Below are 21,835 nucleotides of genomic sequence, written 5' to 3'. Positions count from 1 at the left end.
CTGAAGTCAGTACTTTCCAGCATCAAATCTGCAGCACTAAATCCATGAGATCATGGAACTCATGTCATGCGAGTGACACAAAATGGCAGTGAGTGTTACACAGGAACTGAGGCTGATAACCCAAAAAGAAAGCAACAGTGGGGGAAGGATGAGAAATGCTCAAGATCCACAGCCTCATAATGAATCCCACGGTGCACATGAGTACGTGGCTGGAAACCAGGAATTATTTTGGAAATGATTAAATTAGAAGGAAGTGACACAAATATCTTGGCTGTAGGGACGCAGCAAAACAGACTGCTGTAATATATTGAAGAAATGGTAGTGTAAATCTTTGCCTCCAGTATAAAAGAGGAAGGGAACTACAAATTCTCACTCTGGAAAGTCAGTGCCTGGGGGAAGGAAGAAAAATTGTGCTAGTTTCCCATCTTCAAAACAAATCAGAGCAGGAAGTAGCTTGTATCTGACTGTACCACGGCTGCACCTCTGCCGTGAGTGTATTAAAACCACGTCAATATTCTGGTCAAAACTCACTTTGCATCAGACCTATTTGTAACATCTTGTGTTCAATATCACTCACAGTGCTGAGGCTCTTAAAAAGGCTTTTTGGAGCTGCTTGAGCTTTGCAGTTCTTCAAATAGGAAGTCCAACTAAATTCTCCCTCCTTGAAACCTAGAAAGAGAGATGAAAAGATTGTTTTACACAGCCCTGTTACGTTCAGATTGAGGTTTCAGAACTGGAAATGACCTGGGAGGGATATGAACTTGGCACATTCTCTGCCCTTCCCCAATCTTCAGGGTTATGCATTTCAGCTAAAACGTCTCATGTCCAATCATTAATCTCCACCTTGGAATCTTTCTAGGAAATAGAATGCAGGAAAGAAGTGAGTTCTGAATCCCAAAGAGACTCCCTGCTTTCCACACTCATCCAATAGCTCCTAATTTGCCCCACAACGTCAATCTTTGGCATTATCAAAAGGAAACTGCTCTTTTCTTCTGTGATTCACTCTCTTAGTTCCACCTCTTCACTTTAAGCCACTCAGATTGATTTCCACACTGAAATCATACTAAAAATGAAACATACAGAGTCAGGACAACCAGTTCTTAGCAGAATTTATGGTTTCTTGCAGACTATTCTGTGTTTTTTGTTCCATACCTTTAGGAGGGAGCAGCTTATGACTTGTTTTTTCACACCAGCCAACAGGATGGATGTCTGAGGAATCAGCATTAACCCAGAAGTCATAGCACTCTGGATAACCATCAAAGTGTAATCGCATTCGGTACCCCTGTACCTATAATAAGGGGAGCTCTGATTATCATAAAGGGTCAAAAAGAAGTTAAACACTAATCAAACACTGCTTTCATATTTGGATTTAGAGACATATCTAAGATCTCATTTATCTCCCGAAAGCCAGCTTAATTTTTCCTCATTTACGACTCCCAGTTTCCACACTCTTCCCTCACTTCAAGCAGTTTAGAATGAAATTGGTCAACGTGACTTCCCTGCCTCCTGTTCCACACTGATGCAGACATTTCTCTGCAGCAATTCTGGAGTACAAATGCAGCCCAAGAACCTCTATGTCTATACCAGATCAACACAGATTCCACATAACTGAAGCATGTAACACTATTCCTTCAGTGTCATAGAATCATAAAACGAATCATTGAATACAGAGTGCTTTGTGCTGGAAGAGACCTTAAAGCTCATCCAGGCCCGGGCAGGGACACCTTCCACTAGAGCAGGTTGCTCCAAGCCCCTGTGTCCAACCTGCCCTTGAACACTGCCAGGGATGGGGCAGCCACAGCTTCTCTGGGCACCCTGTGCCAGCGCCTCAGCACCCTCACAGGGAAGAGCTTCTGCCTCAGAGCTCATCTCAATCTCCCCTCTGGCAGGTTAAAGCCATTCCCCTTGGCCTGGCCCTATAGACCCTTGTCCAAAGCCCCTCTCCAGGTTTCCTGGAGCCCCTTTAGGCCCTGGAGCTGCTCTAAGGTGTCCCCTTCAGGAGCCTTCTCTTCTCCAGCTGCCCCAGCCCAGCTCTCTCAGCCTGGCTCCAGAGCAGAGCTGCTCCAGCCCTTGCAGCAGCTCCGTGGGTACCACCTTGAACTCCTCCTAATCATTGATTAATTGAAGTCCTACTATTCTTATGTTTCTAGTTTCTATTGAAAAAAAACCAATCCTAAATGTATATGGACTTTTGGAATCAAAACCAGGAAGAGCAACTACCTCAGCCACGGTGAGAACGCAAAACCGAGAGGGGTGTTCAGGATCCAGCCCTTCCAGTTTCATTCCAACCTTAAATCCATTCCGGCCTTGTGGGAATGACTGATACTGTGAGGGGGGAAAGAAAGAAACATTTGGGTTGAATTCCTAAGGATGAAACCTAACAGAGAACAGTCATTACATATACTTAAAAGCTCTTCAACTCAGAAGAGAATTCCTTCACTAAATGATTGCTGCTTTAACAGACGGGCACAGGTACAGAGATCAATGATGCCATGAGCACCATAGTTCACATTTATTTGTCATTCTAATTCATCTCTCAAAAGAACTGAACCACATTTATGTTATTTATTTGCAGTCTTAATCCAATTAAACAGGTGAAGTATAGTAAAGGCTTAAAAGAAATCAGAAGTGGAATTGCAAATGGCTTGTAACATCCACTGCCATCACCTGACGTTCCCTCTCATCTCCCTCTGTAAGTGCCAACAGCCCTTGGCTCTGAAGAGCTCACTGGGAGCTAAACATTCCACGTGGGCTGGTGCACTGCAGTGCAGAGGTAGCCTCACCAAGGCTGAACTCATAGAATCCCAGCCTGGGTTGGGCTGAAAGGACCTTACAGATCCTCCAGCTCCAACCCCTGCCCCGGGCAGGGACACCTTCCACTAGAGCAGGTTGCTCCAAGCCCGTGTCCAACCTGGCCTTGAACACTGCCAGGGATGGGGCAGCCACAGCTTCTCTGGGCACCCTGTGCCAGCGCCTCAGCACCCTCCCAGGGAAGAGCTTCTGCCTCAGAGCTCATCTCAATCTCCCCTCTGGCAGGTTAAAGCCATTAAGCTTATCCTCTTCCAACTTTAATGCATCCGACTGAATGCACACAACTTCCACCCTCCCTCGTAACAGTTGCTTCTCACTGTGACCACCTACAGCATCCACAGCACTGACTGACTTGCAGTTTTCTACTGAGGAAAGCTGGCAGGGGTGTTGTACAACCACAGAGGAAGCCCAGGACACATGAAAGACATTAAGCTCGCTCTCTCCAATGCATCTTGGAGGTTGTCTAACAGCCCATTTATCCAGAGCAGCCCAAAGCAGATTAGAACAGTCATTGCTCATTTGTGAGTGAGATCCAAGCAGCAGTTTTACACCCTGGTTTGGGATGAGTCTCACAGGACAGATGCTTGTTTCCACAGTGCTTCAGGGCTGGAAACAAACACGTGGAGGTTTTTCTGCACTGAAAGAACTCATAAACATAACTGCTGGCTTGAGGGTAGGCTCTAACCCTGCCTCCACTCTGTTAGTAATTCTGTGATGCTGCCTGAGAAAAAACATAGCAGAAGAGTTGAAAAAGCTGCCAACCTCTCTGAACAGTTTTAGGGGAGCAGCTGGCATCCGTTCCTCTTCTAAGTAGGAAACCCAGTTCCATACCTTCTTCTTTCCAGGAACAACTAAGCAATCAAACACAAAGAGAAAAATGAATGTTTCTCTCTGATTCCTCCCGCTCTGCCCTCTCTCTTTTTCTCCTCCCATGTACACACCAATGCTGCTTTGCAGTTGTACCCCAAAGGAGGCAGTGTTAGCCAACTTTTGAGGCAAGGAATGAATTCCAGCAGGAGGAAACCCGTGCTCATTTCTCATTAAAATAAAAGAAGTCGTTTGTTATATCCCAGGTCCAATGAATTGTGGCACCCGGATTGCTGGCAAGCTGCCTGTGGAGAGTTGCCACTGTAAAGTTTGGACAAGATACAGTAACTGAAAATTGTGGGAAAGAATTCCTTTTCCTGATATGTCACAGAGGAATAAGGGGGTTAGATATAAACTAGATGACAGCACAGAATAGGCATATAATGACAGCTGAAATAAACCTAAAACAAAACAAATGAAAAGCCATGTGAATTTCTGTTCAGTTCACAAGATCTTTTAGATATATATATATATATACACACAGAGATATTTATAACCTGCTAATACCACAATGCATCTACCAGTACACAGATGATGAAAACAACATCTTGGGGAGGTGCCTGGATTCATTGTAGTAGGACCATGGTTATAACACAGAAAATTACATTTTAAATGCACATTAGAAATCTCCCCCAGTTACATATGCTGGCTCCTTTAGGGTATATGACTATAACCCATAGTCTATAATCAATCACATGTTGTTCACAACTTATTTGCTGTTTAGCATTTGTAGGCTGTGGCTATGAAGCTCTCTAAAGGCAAAAGAAGAAAGACTCTTGTTGTCTTCAGTGAGCTCTGGATCAGGCTGTCTCCTTCCAGCTCCTCCGCACTGTGCCCATCACGCAGGGAGATCTGCTATGTTCTTACTAATACACTTCAGAAGACTGGCTGTGGTAAGAGGGTTATGTACCTCATCAGCTATTCTGCATGTGAAATGAGCTCTACTGTCCCTTCCTCTCCTGTTTACTATGATTCATTTTATAATAGCTAATCAAAATAATCTATAAACATTAAAGAAAAGAGACTATGAGCTTAGCTCACCTTGTTTTATTGGTTTAGTGTTTCTGCGGCTTTTCATATTATTTGATTTATTCTTCTCCTAGACACAGATATGTTAAAAAGAAGTTTAGCAATATTGTTTTTTCCTCCCTCTTTGATCATCTCACAATGCAGGTACAATAAGGATGTAACATGTAACTAACAGGACTATTAGCTATCATTATTTTCTTCTGAATAACCCTGCAAGAACATTAGTAGGGTATGTTACATACATAACTCTGATCCTGCAGCATCCCAAAGGGCTTTACAAATCATTTTATATATGCTACTAAGGTTCATTTCAATGTGGCTACTGAAGAGCAGCAAGGGCCCAAAATCTCCATTACAATGCAGAGGATTTGCTTTCTGCAGTGCAGAATTTACTGCTCACGTAAGCAACATCAATGTAATGCTCCATTCTCCTTTCAGAGAGCCTTATGTCCATCTATGCCAGGGAACAGATACAGCAAAAAAAGTCATTTATGAAGCCCTGAAGGAAGCAGAAGCTTCAAGTAACTCCTGTCATAGATGAACACCCCAGGAAACGTGGTGTCCCTGTGCCACGCTCGAGCCACACTGCCATTCCCGTTTCTTCTACATGGTTTTCAGACTCATGCTTAATTCACCCAGGGCTGTCGTTTCTCACAGCAAACCCAAAAGGGCACAATCTGAAATGCAAAGCTGCCTGTCAAACATGGCCCAGAAGAGACAGGGGGGCAGTTTCAGACGAGGAGCAGGGGGGAAGAGACAGAATGCAAAGACTTCTGTAAACAGACAGACTTTAAAACATCTTATACACAGCACAGGGAAAAGCTGAGCAACAAGATGAGTTCAACTGCCCATGACATCAGAAGTCCCAGCTTGCATTCCCAACAAACACCTGCCCCAGTGCCTCTGCATTACAAAAGCATGTGCAATACGTGAATAGAAACAGAATGGTTCGAGTCTGAGATGCTACACATGAGGTAGCAGAGTGCAGGCACGCACAAAAAGGCCCCTAAAGGGAGTAAGGTGCTTAATGAAGGGTGAGAAAAGATCAGGTCAGGACCGAGGTACTTGTGTTCATCTGTCATTAACACAGGTTTCTAGTAGTGCAGTGAGTGTACTTGCAAGTACCTAATAAAAAGGAATCAAACTCTGTAGTTTGACACTGATCTTCAGTATCACATCATAGTCCTTGACTGTAGTTTGGAGGCATGTGGGTTTATTGCTGTGAAATACACTTGGTGCTCAGGGCTATAGCTACACCTATACGCTCTTGACTTTGCCTTCACACAAGCTATGCACCCTTCTGACTCCCCACACTTCAGAACAGATACTCTTATTACTGATGTGAATCAGGCTCAGACCCAGACCAATCTCCAGGGCACAGAACAACCTCCCTCAGCTCAGCTTGCCTTGCTGGGAGAGCTGTCCCTGCTTTTCACAGTTCTCTTTAGAGAAAATACATGCAGCCTCATTTACCTCATCCTCATCTGCATTTTCCTCCTCATCCTCCGACTCCAGAAGCAGTCTTCTCTTCCTTCTGAGACGTTTGACAGGTCTGTCAGCCTCATTCACCTGACAGCCACTGCTGGGATTAACATTTCTACTATTTCCCCTGTTTCTGCAATCATCTGGAATGTCTCTGGTATCACTAAACATCCAAAATTGAAAACAAAAGCAAATTAAAAGTGCAACAATTGTCCTGCAGCAATCCCAGTGCCTCTGTGCCCCTTTAGAAGAGTGAGCACCTGAAGAAGTGAATCCTGTCTGCAGGATTTGTCAGATATGTATCTTTTCAAAGCACTCCAAAGTGCTGGCACAGCTCCCACCACCAGAGCAGCTTGAAAGGGGTTTTAATTCTGCCTTTTTACAACTCTACAGGAAGTTAAGACATCATCCTTGTCTGTAAGATGGGCAACTGAGGCAACAAGCAGGCAGCCAGCATTTCTGCAGGCTGTGAAGAGAAATGGGGATGGAGCTCTGGAGAGGAGCTTCCCTCGGTCAGGCACTGGAGTCTCAAGGGTAACAGGAAGGTCATAGGCAGCTCTGCCACGGTAACACTTGCTCTGAGGACTTCGTTCTACTCACAGCAACACTTTTGTCTAACACAGTGTTCTCTTTAAATGTTTTTAAACACACAACGAGAAGATCCTGGGTTTTTTTTACCTGTCCCTGTGCTGCTGGGAGCCTGTCTGAGTACAGAACTTTCCATTCTCAAAGCAATCCATTGGCTCACAGGGTTGGAAACCGGAGCAGGGCACGGCTTCTCTGGGCACTGCAGAAGCAAAGACAGACAACTATTACATTAGAACGTGAAAGCACCTTTCATGCAATTAGTCCTGTCAAAATCCTTTACAAACTTTCATTAAGTGACCCTTGGTAGCCCATTGGGAGGGAAGGAGTTATTCTCTGTGTGCTGGCAGAGAGTGAACCCCTTTTGATCTGTAATACTTTAATTTTGGAGAAACCTGCCTCCTGTACAAGTGCAAAAGGAGGATATAATCTTGAGGCTCGAACCAGGACACTGTCACAAATCTTATTATAGTTCTTTATTCCTTGTAACCCTCTCCCTTGAAAGACAAATGCCAAACAAGTCTATCTTGTTTGAATACTTTTAATATGGTTGGTTAAGTTAAAACCCCTCTACCTTTATAAATATTTTGTACATGGGTAAATCCTTCACAAGCAGCCTCTAAAAGCAACACATTATTGATGGGAGAATAGAAACAATTATTTCTACATCTAGTAAGGGACTATAGCAATCTTTCATCTGGATGAAAGCACGAAAATGTAAGGAATAACTCCAGTATCTCATTTATGTTTATTTTCTCCTATGATCTGAGCTCTTCCTAATGCAAATTACACAGTGATACCCATTACCAGGCATCTGCTCTGTGCTGATGCTCAAGCGACCTGACGCGCTGATTGTGCGCGGTGGCTCCTCCACACACGTCATTCCTGTTCTGCATTCACTGGCAGTGCTTGTGTGCACTGGTTTGATCAATCCAGTCCTGAACACACCATTAAACACTTCAGAAGACAACCCCCCCACCACCTCCAGAACGCTGAGATATGAGTCACTTTGCTTTTTCTTTAAAGCCATTTCCAGTCTCCCTCCCAGCACCTGCACTCATCCTGCTACGACAACTGATGTTACTCATGTCTATTTGATTGCTCCCTCTAGCCTGATAGGATGTCAGATGGTCCTGGCTGGAATTGGGCAGACAGGCTGTTGCACACAGAGTCCATGCACACCTGCCTGTGTCACAACTTAAAGCCTCTCCCTGTGCTGTCAGGGACCAGTGATTCCAAGCAGGGAACAGACAGAACAGGGAAAACTTGAAAGAACCAAGAGCGCTTGAAGAGCTGTGCTCAAGTAGAAGTCACAGTGACCTATGGAAGCACTTGGACTAAAAGGGTGTGAAAAATCCTTACTGCTGAGGTGTCCATGTAAGAGCTGGTTCTTTGCCTGATGGGTTCACATCTCCTCAGCTCACACAGATGAGAAGAGTGACCCACAATCAACAGGAGCATGAGCGAAGGCCTGTAAGAGCATCTGCAGAGCTTATAATGAAATTCAGGATGAGAACAGCCAGCAGGAAGACAGGGACAAAGCCTTCCTACCCAAAACCAGAAACAGCTCCATCAAAATCCTGGGGAAAGCCAACTGGCTGCCCAGTGCGTGCAACCACCCTGGTTTGGAGGCTGAGCCCTTAATAATGTAGATATGAGCCAACCATTCTGGTCCTGAAGGCCTAAACCAGGCAGTATGGTTTAATCCAGAAGCAGACTTCTGCCATGAGAAGTAACCACTGGTGTTCTTGGTACACTGACATCCTTGCTGATCCACTACTTCCCGGAATCACCCCTTCAAGAGATCGCAGGACACAGGTTACAACTCAGCATGAGAAGGATGTTTGACCTCATCAACAATCTAGTCCAGATCATTCCTGCAACCAACCACACTTCCCTTGCACAGAGGTGAGCACAGTGCGTGCACCAAGTACCGCTACGATTACACAGTAGTTACACTCTAAATACTCCTTAAATATTGGCAGTAAGACAGTGACTCACTCCCCACGCTGAGCCTGGGAGCACGATGCAACACACCTTTCACTCAGACCTGCTTCTGAAAGCTGTTTCAGAAACCATATTGTCTCCCACAGCAAAAAGCTCACCTTCCAAACCAGGGCCAGAGGCAGCGGAAGCGTCGGGAGCAGCAGGAACAAAGCTGGTCGGGTTGGCATTTACTGCTAAGGCTGAAAGAGATTTTATGGCTTCTGCTTCGGCTTCAGTAATGATTTCTAACAGTCCAAACTCATTTACACAGAACTGCAGGTTAAGAGAAGAAAGCAAGCAAATAAGTAGGAGTGAAAGGGGGGAGGAAGGAATAGGATTCCCTAAGGAGCACTAGGCATGGGACAAAAAGAAGTGGCTGAATGTAAGTTAAAAAGCATTAAGTAACAATAAAAGCAAGAAACACCCAACAAAGCTTTCCCTCAAAGTGGCACCAACAGGCCCCAGAACTACCCCAGCAATACATTTTGTGGTCCATGAAGGAAAACAACACTAATTCTACCGGTGTTGGATGTGCTCTCCTTATAAAACCCAGACCTCTGATGAACACATCAGGAGAAACACCCTCAGAAAATCAGTTTAAACCAAACCTCTGCTGTGATGGTTCAAATTCATCCAGCAGAGCACAGTGACATTAATTTCAGCTATGACATACAGCAACTTCCCTAAAAACTCAGTGCAAGCAGGAAGCACCCAGCCACTGACAGAGATGTCACATTCCAGTGGAGAACTGGTCCGATACAACTCCCAGCTGGTGCTGGCTGGGCTTTAAGGACATCAGAGCACGGTGAGCATCTGGAGCTGCAAGAGGCCAAGCGGTTCCCAACCCTTCTTCATTGACACTTGGCAGTCTGGTGGGAAATGAACTTCCCAGAGGAGCAGAGGAATGCAGGGATAGGCAGAGGCTATTCATGAACAGCAGGCACTGAGAAGTAGCCATTCGTTAAGTTCTTCCTTGCACAGTACCACTTATTAGTGAAAGGCACAGTGGGGTCCTGACTCAAAGATAGAAGCGGGAGTCTCAAATCCAAACCAAGCATTCCCAAACAACCTAGTGTCGTGGTTTAAGCCCAGGAGGTAACTCAGAGCCATGCAGCCACTCACTGACTCCCCTCCTTCTTCTATCCCCGCTCCCAGAGGGATGGGGAGGAGAATGGAAAGAATGTAAATCCCATGGGTTGAGATAAGAACAGTAGGTAGGTGACATGTGCCAGTAAGACCAGGAGTTGCAGTGTCCGAGCTCCCAGCCCCAACTCCCCGAAGTTTAGACCCTTAAGAAACCCTCCAGGAGCTGCTGGGGCAGGTGACCCTCCATGGAGGCTCTGCTCCAGCTCAGACATTCCTCCCATCCCTGCATATTCCTTGTCCTACTGCAGGCCCAGAGGAAACCCAGATGCAAACAAGACAACCCCTGTACACAGACACGAAGCACTCACACCACAGGGCAGCTGTGGAAATGAATGACAGGCAGCAGACTTCACACTCACATCCTTTAAGGTCAACAAAATTCTCAGGCTATGAAGGAACACTTCATCTGTCCAGCTCAAAGGATTAAAGTGTGTCAAATAGTGCCAATGTGCATCTTTTATTAGTCCCCATCTGCAAACGCAACAGAGCACTGAGAAATAGATAAATAAATGAAAGAGGCACCTCTGTGATGAGCAAACAGCTCTGAAGGTCACTCCCTCCTTGATCCTACTGCCTGCAACACAGAGCTACTGAACTCCACAATGAAAGAGACAAGTCAGAGGTGGGCTGCATTAGCAAGCTCTGCTCCAAAGCTTTTATTCACAGCACTTGATTAGACTGAGATCTTTTCTCAGCCATCCGCTCTGCTCAAACCTGCTAAACCCACTTGAAAAGCATTTGCTTCACCTCTGAAGCAGGCTCCTCATTGTATTGAGAAGCATCGTTCTTCCTCTACTCCTGCAGGCTTCCTGAGCTCAGGCTCCCGCCTCCAGCACCCTATCAAAGCCATATCCCCAATGTTGTTCCCTCTATTCCCTTTTCTTTATCTGAAGCCTGTATTTCTTAAAGCTTCAAAGGTGTTGGACTTGCTTCTGAAAAGCTCCCTTCTTCCTCTGCAGCCCTGAAGAGAAAGAGCATCGTTTTTATTTCAGCACTAAGAGAAGCAATCCATTGCGGAGAAATGAGAATTCTAAAAGGACCAAGTTTCCTGTGGGAGACCATCCAGTTTAGAGGAGAAACCTATCGCTTTCCTCAAATGTCAGGAGAGCAGGAGCACAGGGGTGCAGGTCCCAGGGGAGCTGTGGCTGGTAAGGACAGCTCAGCATCACAAGGAGGAGGGCAGTGGAAGGAGCATCTCCAGAGCTCTATGTGCCATTAAGCAGCAGGGCTCACACAGAGCAGAGCTCGCAGCTGGAGGTGGGGAAGGCGCCAGTGTCACTCTGGATTAGCAGATGAAGCCCTGCATACAAATGTCCTGTTCTGATTCAGCCCAAACCAGGCAAGACACAGGCTGTTACCTCCTCCCTTAATGACCTGATGGTGTCCCTGCAGCCACATGAACTGGGGGAGCCCAGCAGCAGAAAACTTAAGTTTGTGTTAGAAAGACAACAAACATCTTTATGAGCAGTTGCTGATCTGATGCTGAGGACTGGCTGTGCCATGCAGGCAACCTCCAGTGTCATCCCAGGACTCTTCAAGGCAGTATCCCTCGTTCCTACGTTCTGGAAAGGTGTAACTGTGCTCCTATCAGGACTGCATCTTCCTTTACACAGAGGAGTTCAACAGAGCATGTTTGCTAATATGAAATCCACACAAATAATCTGTCCTTCCTAAGAATTTTTTGAAGGGAATAAAGGGAAAATATCTTTCCTTGTGCATGCAAGAACTGGGATACAGGGGGAAGGGAGAGGGAAAGGGACTAAACAGCAAAAAAAGTGTCTGACATTTCTGCAGGGAAAATAAGTGTTCGGCATCTTAAGAATGAAGCAGTTTCCTGTGCAGGCAGTTACCATGTTCCAGCTAAATCTTTCTCTCCAGTGGTACTCAGTGCTCTTATATGCCTAATATAAAATACAATATTACCTGGTGTCTTTCAGTCTAATAAATAACATGGTGCTTTGTTGATTCTGTACTCTTAAGAGGAATCAATACACAGGAAGCTAGTTCAGCAACGGAATGGTACTGCTGTTTAAGAGGAAACCTGTGGCAAGACACTATTAAGGTCTTTTAATAAGCAGAAGTATAATGACTTTGATTAAATACAGGGCAAAACTTAGGCCACTGCAAAATGAACACCCACAGGACCTCCATGAAAGCCAATGGAGCCAGCTCCACATCGGTTGAGCAACCTGCTCTCGTGGAACAGGGGGTTGGAACTGGATGAGCTTTAAGGTCCCTTCCAACCCAAACCATTCCATGATTCCATGAGTTTTATGGGAGTGTAAACCAGTGATTCGGAACGCCTGATGCAATACCAACAATCAGAATTTTCAGGGCTCTCAAGTCCCTTCAGCTCCAATTTATTTCACTTGAAATTGATCTTTCTCCCCTCTGAGATTCAGAACTCGCAGCCTGGAGGGTAATTTTATGTATTCATTTTCAGCCATCAGAAGTGCAATCAAACTGAAATAACAGTTGAAAGCAATTTGGGAAACAGTCAACAGTCACTCACCCTCCTCTAATAGAGAACACCATGTTTGTGACCATCAGATCTTGGTTCTGATCTAAACAAGAGCTGTGTTTCTCACTATCATGAATACAGAAGATACAGACAGCTGTCAGAAGCTGCAAACCCCACAATCACTGACATGAAATGGGCCTAAAGACTCAACCCCACAACTTGAGAACATTTGTCTTTCAAAGAAAATGTCTTTCTCATGCTGGGCTGAAATTAATGGGATTTCTTGCCTGAGTATGTTGTGTGGACATTACTGAGAATGAGGAAGATCAGGCCCATAACTTCTATGAGCAGAAAACAATTACTTAAAACACTTCCTGCCTTCAGAAATCAATTGAGCGAGAAATTAGAAGGGGAGAGGGAGCATCACCAGCCTAAACCAGCACTAACACTTCACCACTTTCTCGGTACTGCCAACCCAGTTGTTTACAGCAAAGTGTTTTCCCTGCATGACTTTTATTTGCAAACTACAGACTATATTGCAGATACCCTGTGCTGCCAAAGGCAGGGTGGCCTCTTGCATCGTGTGTTCCTTGGTTTCTTACTTGTATGTTGCTACCAGGCAAGGTACCAATGCTGTCTGTCCAGTCTAAGGCATTCAACACGTCGCGGTCTTCTGTCGGGATGTTGGTGAATTTCTCCGAGCAATCCTGTTCCATCTTTCTGCTTAGTCTTTGGGCTCTTTATTTATGATAAGAAAGAAAACTAAGGTGTGAAAACAAAACAGAACAAGAGAAAAGAGGCACAGAATAAATGAGGCCTGTTGCTTATATTTCACAAAGGGGTTTTTAGAGCAATATTTGTTTCAAAAGATGGGGGAGGGAAATGTTAAAACTTGTATTTTGCCCATGATTTGAAAGCAAGTGAAGAGGATTAAGCAGATGTGCAGTTTGAGGACAAAAAAATAAACCAGTAGTTTAACAGTTACTTGATTTCCATGATGGTTTTGCCAATCCTGGCATCTCCAGATTCAACAGGAGCTTTGGTTTGGATATCAGGAGTACCAGGATTTCAAATTACAGGCACACAACTACCCGGGTAGATGCACAAACTCACACACTACGTACAAGTGACGAGCCTGTACAACCTGGAGGGGAGCAGCATCAGGTCCCTTTTGCTGCTGCAATGTCAAGGCTCTGCTCTCGAAATGCTAGAAGGCTCCTAAAATGCTTAAGCTCCACATACTGCTTTTGCATAGCAGCAAATAAACTAATGGGCTCCATGAGAAGACTTCACTAAAAGCCCTGCTGCTGCATGGGATCCCCATAGCAATGACTCAACTGTTTCCTGCAGCAGTCATTAACCAAACTCTGACCATAAATTAACTGTATGTTCTCTCTCTTAAATGTAGCCTGAATATTTACAATCTCAGAACATAACTGCTTGTTTAACAAATAAGATAGTAAAAGTAAGATTCACAACCTTCCCTTCAGCTGTCAGTTCAACTCGGTTTTCCAGTATAAGCAAAACCACTGATGTTGAAGGGAGATTGAGATGAGCTCTTAGGCAGAAGCTCTTCCCTGGGAGGGTGCTGAGGCGCTGGCACAGGGTGCCCAGAGAAGCTGTGGCTGCCCCATCCCTGGCAGTGTTCAAGGGCAGGTTGGACACAGGGGCTTGGAGCAACCTGCTCTAGTGGAAGATGTTGGAACCCCCCCCGTGGCAGGGGTTGGAACTGGAGGAGCTTTACGGTCCCTTCCAACCCAAACCAGTCTCTAGGATTCTGATTCCACTAAGTTTGAAAAAGCAGAACCCAAGTGACAATTTCAACTGTGGAAACAGCCAAAAAAGCCAAGTGTGGGTCTTCTCTGCCCTGAGATTTGAATTCCTGAGTTCAACAAGGTCACTCAGAGCTCTTAAGTCAGAGTAAGAGCAGGCACCGTCCAAGGACCGTCTGCTTGCTCTGCCTTTCGCAGACTGTTTCTCTCCTTGAGCACTGGAAAGTGCCTGAAGACACATGACCAGGACAGGGTTTTAAGTGCCAAGTGTTTGAATTAGGGCAGGAGAACTCCACTCCTGACCTGAAGCCTTCCACATGCTCGACCTTCTACCTACAGGTTGAAAGTGCGTGTTTAATTCAGCCAAAGGCAAAACCACAGAGCAGATGGAGGGTAATAACGCTGCTTGGGCATGCCTGCAGCTCTAAGTCAAGCCCCACAGCTCCTCCTGAGGATCTTAACTGGGTCAAAAGTGGGGCAGATGTTTGTAAACTGCAATATCAAACATCTTGGGGCATCGCAAGGAGGAGGAGCTCCTCCTTTTCCCCTCAAAGTATAAAACCTCAACTACTCACAATCCTGCATGATGGTGAAGTTGGTGGCACACTGGCTGGTCAGGAGTATGGGGGGTGGAAGGTGGAGCAGAGCAGCACCCACTGCAGCACCAGCTCAGCTTCCAACCGCTTTAACCGAACCTCAGGCTTGGAACACCTGCACCCCGTGTCCTTGGCTACATGCACAGACCAGACCCGTGCCACAGCTGTGGGAACAGCCATGGATCCCACTAAATAAGCCTTCTGGAGGATGCTATGGAACAACTGCAGCTTTGCCATACATTAGTGTTTGATGTACATCTATAAACCCTTGTTTGTAGCCAGTGTTTTGCTGTCAGTTTCAGCAAAGGAAAAGCCATCACTTTTTAGATGTTATTCTTTGCATTCAGGCTTTAAAAATAAAGAAGCTCAAGCACCAAGGCTATTTACAGAGCTCCTCTGGGAGAAGGAGTTTGGAAGGTTTTGGACAGGAGTAATTAAGCTGTAGAACTGACTTAAAACTGGGCCAGGAAAACTGTCAAAAATCACAATGTAGACAATAATCTCGTACTAACCAGAGAAGACCCAATACAATAATGGGCTTTTCCACCCCTGTGTTTTGTAAATCCAGTAAAACCCCTAAAAACATATATAATAAAGAAATTACCTTCCTTATAATGCTCCGAATCAGTAAAATCTACACTAAAATCAAGATAGCCCAATAAAAGGAAGCAAACTGTGCAATTAAAAAGACAGCAGAAACTAAGTTGAAACATTTAGAAGAGCTGTAGCGAGGCAGGAATGTTCCCCATTTGTCCTTCTTGTGATTGCTTTTCATTCTTAACAGTTTAAGACTCAGAAACATTAACACGAGAGAAGATAGAGCAAAACTCTGAGTCATTCAGTCACAGATTCAGATTTACAAAAGGAGCAGTGACTACCATGCTGGCAGAGGTGATGTTCCCAGCCAGACCTCTGCACTTCAGAGATCCTATGGGAACCTATAGGCAAAGGAAGTCAGAAATACTCAGGTTTTGGTCTTTGCTGAACCAAAGAGCAGCCTTGGGAAACTGCTTCATCACTAATGCAGAAAACCAGCGTTGGCTTTTCACATCCACCCTGCCTTAGTTAGGGGACAAAACAAAGCAAGCAAGCAAGAAGGTGCAAGTTCCTACAAACAGGAAAGAGCAAAGGCCAAATGGGTGGATGGGGGTTTGATGTAATTCTCTACACACCATCACACCTAATGGGAAGGAAACATTTCACCAGAAATCCCATTTCAAGTTCATTTCCAAGGACATAAGGATTTCAGTGTCTCTATATGAGGGTAAATGTAAGAAGCACAACGGTGCAATAAACCCAAAGACTATAAATCAAGTAACACCATGAAAGTTTGCAGCCCTTCTGGCTAAGCTGCCATGTACCAGGAGGCAAAATTCCATTTGAGAAGCAGCTGGCATCCAGAAAACCATCTGATCCTGTGCTGTTCTGGGAATACCCGACTTACAAATCACCTTTCTTCCCCAAAACAGAGCAAAGCTGGTCATTTCAGTGTAATGGGTCTGCACTCACAGCGAGCTGGAGATCAGAGCCTGTTGCATGCCCAGGTTCTGGTATGATTTGGCAGCTGTTTCTAACGGCAGCACATTAGCTCTGCCAGTCACTCTTCTGACCTTAGTGGAGAACCAAACTGCAATTTAAACAGAAACAGAGTATTTCATGACTTGTTGCAGGGCACAAAGAATCTGCTCTCAGGACCTGCTCTGCACACTCACCAGTTCAGACACAAAAGTCATTTGCCTGTCCTTTGCTATGGTGGTGACTGATGACACTTGACTTGCCCATCAAAACCTACTACTGGCCTCAGGCAAGCAGTATTTTGCAAGGCTGAACTAATAACCATTACCAAAAACCCAACCAAACAGCTTCATCTCCAGGAACCTCATCAATCAGGGCTTGAAATGAATTTTCAGAGCCTGCAAGGGAACCATAGCAATGCCTCAAGAGAAAGTGTTAGTAACCACCAGCAAGCATTTAACAGCATGAAGAAGACTGAAGTGCTTTCACCATCTATGTCAGTGAGGAAGAGGAAAAGATACAAGTCAGAACTGAGGAATCTCCTGCTCCATCCATTGTATTTCCTTATAATTTTTGTTCCTCATGAAAAGAGAAAAACTGCAGCTACACACCCAGGAAAATACTGCTCTGAAAGATCAGAGGGGGAAAATGGTCTTGGAAAGGAGACGGATGCCTTGGGCTTGCAGCATGAGGAAAAGGAAATGCTTTTTGTCTCGGGTCTGCCACGGGACCACTAAGATAAACTCCTCTGGGTTTGGGGAATTTTCCACGTTCATTTGTACAACACTTCCCAGGTTACACTGAGTACACGTTCAGGTATGGATTATGCTTAGGTGGTGCTGAGCTGGGTGACAAATGAACAGGCACTGTGGCAACTTAACTCCATTTATAAGATCAGGCAGCAGTACTGTGAGTTCACTCTAAACCCAGCAGCTGATCCTAGCGTGAAGCCTAAACCAGCATCGCACGTTGTAAGCTGCTCTCTCTTGGTGTCTTGTCACAGTTGTGCCAAACATACACAAGGACACGTGTTTATGTCAGCTGCTGAAAGAAAAGCAGCCACGCTGTGTGAATGCCCTTTCTGCAGTGTCCCTGTGTGACACAAACCCAGCCTGGGCCCAGCCAGTGTCTCCTCGGAGCACAGCGACAAGCACCTCAGTGGCAGCACGTGTGGCTGGGACAGCTCGGAGTGGCACTGCCACCCTTCCAGCCTCATTGTCCCCATCTGCAGCTACCTTTCTCTTTAGATTTATGTGACAGTGTGGAGCCAGTGAGGAAACAGCCTTTCTTGTGTCCTTTCTGCTGCAGGAGCTGCCCGAGGCACGTGGTGCTGCTCTGAGAGCATCCTGACCTAGGCCAGAGAGACAGGGAGGGACGCAAAAGAAGGTACAAAACCTACCTCCACGTCCACAGAGTTAACACTTTCTGTTCATTTATGGAAAGTGAGGGACAGAACCACATCCTGTTTTCATTTTACATCTTTCATTAAAAGCATCTGGTGCTGAGCTTGTCTTCCCCAGCTCTTTGACACACTGAGAGCTCGGCTTGTTAAGCCTGGAGAAGAGAAGGCTCCTTATTGAGAGACCTTAGAGCAGCTCCAGTGCCTAAAGGGGCTCCAGGAAACCTGGAGAGGGGCTTTGGACAAGGGATGGAGGGACAGGACAAGGGGAATGGCTTTAACCTGCCAGAGGGGAGATTGAGATGAGCTCTTGGGCAGAAGCTCTTCCCTGGGAGGGTGCTGAGGCGCTGGCACAGGGTGCCCAGAGAAGCTGTGGCTGCCCCATCCCTGGCCGTGTTCAAGGGCAGGGTGGACACAGGGGCTTGGAGCAACCTGCTCTAGTGGAAGGGGTCCCTGCCTGTGGCAGGGGGTTGGAGCTGGAGAAACTTTAAGGTCCCTTCAACCCAAACCAGTCTGGGATTCTATGATTATCCATCTCCCTGCTTGCGAAGACCAGCGGCTGTGGGAAAGGCAACTGGCCGAAGTCCTTCATACTCAATGGGCTCAGCAAAGAGTCCCAGAGACATCTCCTTGAGACCCTGATGCTCTAATCCCAGCCTCTGGAACACGCTGTCACCACTGTAACACCCACACACACTCATGACCACCACCCGGTGCTGCACAGAAATCGTACACCATAAAAACCATCACGCTCAGGAGCGGCTCTGCAGGAGCCACCCAAAGCAAGATCCTGGAACTTCAGCCACTCCTAAACCTGCTCCCATTTCTTCAACAACAGATGCAAGATGTAAATACTTCTCCTCGCTCAGAATCAGAACTATTTTTCACTCAATGACCTGTAAGGGCACTGTCAGATTTGTGGTTCAAGACCAAGTCAACTTTCTGACAACTACAGTGCTGGGGAGGGGGAAGTGATTCTTCTAATGGAAAACCAGAAGTTCACTCACATGACTGACATGTTTAACTAAGGCACAAGGAATTAATTTTGCAACAAAACATGCTCTTAAAGTGGAAATAGCTGATGGAAACAACCAAAAGGAGGGATGTCAAACCACTGTGCTGTTTATTCTGTTCTAAAGCCACTTCATCACGTTGGACCTTTCTGAATACTCATCATTTTCTGAAGAATGATTCGGGTTGATTATCTAAAGCCCAAACATCTGGTGATAAGGGGACTAGTCTTAAGCTATAAAATAGAGAAACAGAGACTAAAACTGCACCAAATTGATGAAGCAAGCTTAAAAACTGCAGTGAAGCGCAGGCTTGGCTTGCAGATCCATTTGATGCCGAAGTCAAGAGGCAGAGGCAGCCCGAGCACCCCAGTTCTGCACACATCATGTGCAGCACAAACTGCAAACCACATTTTTCTTCTGGTATTTGTTTTCTAAATAGCTTGGGAGCATGTGCAGTGGAATTGTTATTTGCAGATTTAGCATTACAACAGAATGAAGGAATTAAGAGCAAAATCTGGCACAGATGGTCATATAAAAACATCCCAAGTTCTTTCAATTAAGCATCACATGCTTCTTTGTGTTAAATACAAAGAGAAATTGCTAAAATATTTCTGGCCCTGCTGCAGAAAAGGTTAGGTCAAAAATGAATCTTCTTAGAAGATGATGGGAGGGTGTGAAATGTTTAGTCAAGGAACTAATGAAACAACCACCTGGAGAAGTCATTTTTCGGAGCACAAGGAAAAAGCCCATCTTGCACATGTACATCAGCCATTTCCCATCCCTCCTTTCCCATCTGGAGTTTCAGCAAGTACAGCAGGATTGTTATCACAGCCAGGAAAGGTGAGTGGGGGAAGGAAATGTGCCACTCTTGTGAGCAGTGCTGCTGTTAGTGATCCAACAGTGCACTAAGTATGTGCTTAGTCCTTTTTCCTTTCTTAAAGGACTTTGTGTGTGCTTCAGAGCTTCGCTTGAGAGCATCTACACAAGTGCCCAGGATGCTTTGAGAGCATCACCCAGCTTTTCACTTTGCGAAGTTATAACCCAAATTTCCAGCTAAGTCTTTAAAAAGAGAAAAAACCCTCACAGACGATCCACACAAAAGTACCAACATTTGCCAAATGTGATTTAGAAACATCTTGTGATTTATAAACCAAGGATAAACAAATGATACCGTGGGCTCCACTATCCCTGTGTCAGCTTTAGTACAGGAACAAACCAGAGCTGAACTGCTGCTTTTCACCAACAGCCCAGTACTGTCCCTTCTTCATGCCAGATCCCTCAATAGCGTGAGCAAGGGCAGCTGCAGATCCTCTCCAGGCATTTCAGAGGCAATTCCTTCTCAGCAGCTCCTTCAAGCAGCCAAGGGTGAGCCACTGGAAGCACAGAAATTAGCACCTGGTTTCAATACAAGAAACCTGGAGAGGGCCAGGTCAAGGGGAATGGCTTTAACCTGCCAGAGGGGAGATTGAGATGAGCTCTTGGGCAGAAGCTCTTCCCTGGGAGGGTGCTGAGGCGCTGGCACAGGGTGCCCAGAGAAGCTGTGGCTGCCCCATCCCTGGCAGTGTTCAAGGGCAGGTTGGACACAGGGGCTTGGAGCAACCTGCTCTAGTGGAAGGTGTCCCTGCCCGGGGCAGGGGGTTGGAACTGGATGAGCTGTAAGGTCCCTTCAACCCAAACCAGGCTGGGATTCTATGAATACAAGTGAGTGACAGTGAAAAGGACTGCTGAGCACTGTTAAATACATTTTAAAAATACACCTTTATAGGACTGACTTTTTCCTATGCATTTATTTATTAAAAAAAACCCAAATCCACGACAATATAAGCCACCCAATCCTATGCTCTCTCATCTGAAAAGCTGCATTATACCAAACTTACATATATTTCACCCTCAAAGTGGACGTAGCTCCAGGACCAACAGGGAAACAGCAACCCAGGCTGTGTATACAGGAGTAGACAGGAGGGAGCTCGGGCTCCCAGGTCCTATACCATGCTGCCACCCCTCTCTATCCATAAGAACATCCCCTGAACACAGCACAGGGAAGGAAACATCTCCTTAGAGCCATGAGAAGGGCACATGTGCTTATTCACAAGGGAAGGCTGAAGCTACTGTAACTCACCCTGTAAGTTTCCTGCAGCTATTTTCTCCCTGCTCCAGCATTCTCAGAGTTCATGTTCCAGCTTCTGGGGACACCACCAACTACCATCAGAGGCAGTAAAAACCAAAGAACAACCCAACAAACTATGTGCCAAGAGAAAAGTAAAGGGTCACACAGGGACAAGGAGCAGCAAGAATGCAAGATGAGCCAGCACATACTATTTGAAAAGCCATTCTGATGGAGGTGGGAAGACCCAGCACACCCCTGCAAGCCTTCCTAAACTCCTGTCTCCACCAAGCTCACCTCAAAGACACAGAGGAGCAACACAGCTTTCAACAGCAGTGCCTATCTCTGTGCCTTGGCTGATCTGAGGTGCCAGAAGGGCCTGAGCTTTGCACTGCCCAGCTTCCAAACAGCAGCAACACGTGAGGAGGCTTTGATCTGCCTCACACCCAGCCAGAACAAGCTCTGCTGCTGCTGCTCCTGTTCATGGTTTTTGCTTGAATCCTGTGTTTTGTTTGGTTTAAAAAGCTACAGCATAAATAAGGTTATCAAAACAAATCCTGTGTGGTTCATCAATACAGCTTCTATCTCTGTTTGCTCAGATCTGCCACACTTTTATCCTGTCATTTAGCTGGATTCAGTCAGAAATGAAGAAACAAAACAAAACAGGAGATGAGCCAAATGATGCTAAACCTAATAACAAAACATCCATTCCTCGGAGTTATTTTACCAACAAGTTGAACCAGCCTCTGGAACTAATCTGCCAAATTTAGCACAGCACATCTGCACATAAGCCTCACCTGCAGAGCTCAGTTAGTGCTACTAATGAGGACAGACAGGGCTTGGTCGGATCTCTGCTTGCTTCAACACCAATGGATTCCACGTGTCAGAGCTTTCAGCCTTCACTAACAGTAAACATTTGGTCCTTCTTCCCTTTTGCCGCCCAGCATCTGATCTTGTTTTTCAACCCACTGTGCAACCTTCTTTCCTCTCCTCTACCTCCAGACAATGAGCTGCAGGCGGGCTTGAGAAGAGGCTGAAGTGGATTCAACGTTATAAACTATGAGAAAGA

The 21,835-nt window shown here is 45.7% G+C and overlaps 1 protein-coding gene across 1 annotated transcript in view; it reads right to left on the bottom strand.

The window, feature by feature from the left end:
- Positions 1–13,083, bottom strand: part of LOC104407229 (lethal(3)malignant brain tumor-like protein 4) — a 37,191-nt gene extending 24,108 nt beyond the window's left edge. The window contains exons 1-9 of the mRNA XM_010016452.1: positions 12,970–13,083; positions 8,880–9,033; positions 6,868–6,976; positions 6,181–6,289; positions 4,720–4,777; positions 3,574–3,662; positions 2,221–2,325; positions 1,153–1,288; positions 578–669 (exon numbers count right to left, since the gene is read on the bottom strand). Of these exons, the coding sequence (XP_010014754.1) occupies positions 578–669; positions 1,153–1,288; positions 2,221–2,325; positions 3,574–3,662; positions 4,720–4,777; positions 6,181–6,289; positions 6,868–6,976; positions 8,880–9,033; positions 12,970–13,083 (966 nt within the window). The remainder of the gene's footprint in view (positions 1–577; positions 670–1,152; positions 1,289–2,220; positions 2,326–3,573; positions 3,663–4,719; positions 4,778–6,180; positions 6,290–6,867; positions 6,977–8,879; positions 9,034–12,969) is intronic.
- Between the last annotated feature and the right edge of the window lie 8,752 nt (positions 13,084–21,835).

This window comes from Nestor notabilis, unplaced genomic scaffold, assembly GCF_000696875.1.
Source record: "Nestor notabilis isolate BGI_N333 unplaced genomic scaffold, ASM69687v1 scaffold13466, whole genome shotgun sequence".
Classification (NCBI taxonomy): Eukaryota; Metazoa; Chordata; class Aves; order Psittaciformes; family Psittacidae; genus Nestor; species Nestor notabilis.
The sequence above is the reverse complement of the archived record's forward strand: the minus strand, read 5'-3'. Positions and strand labels throughout refer to the sequence as shown.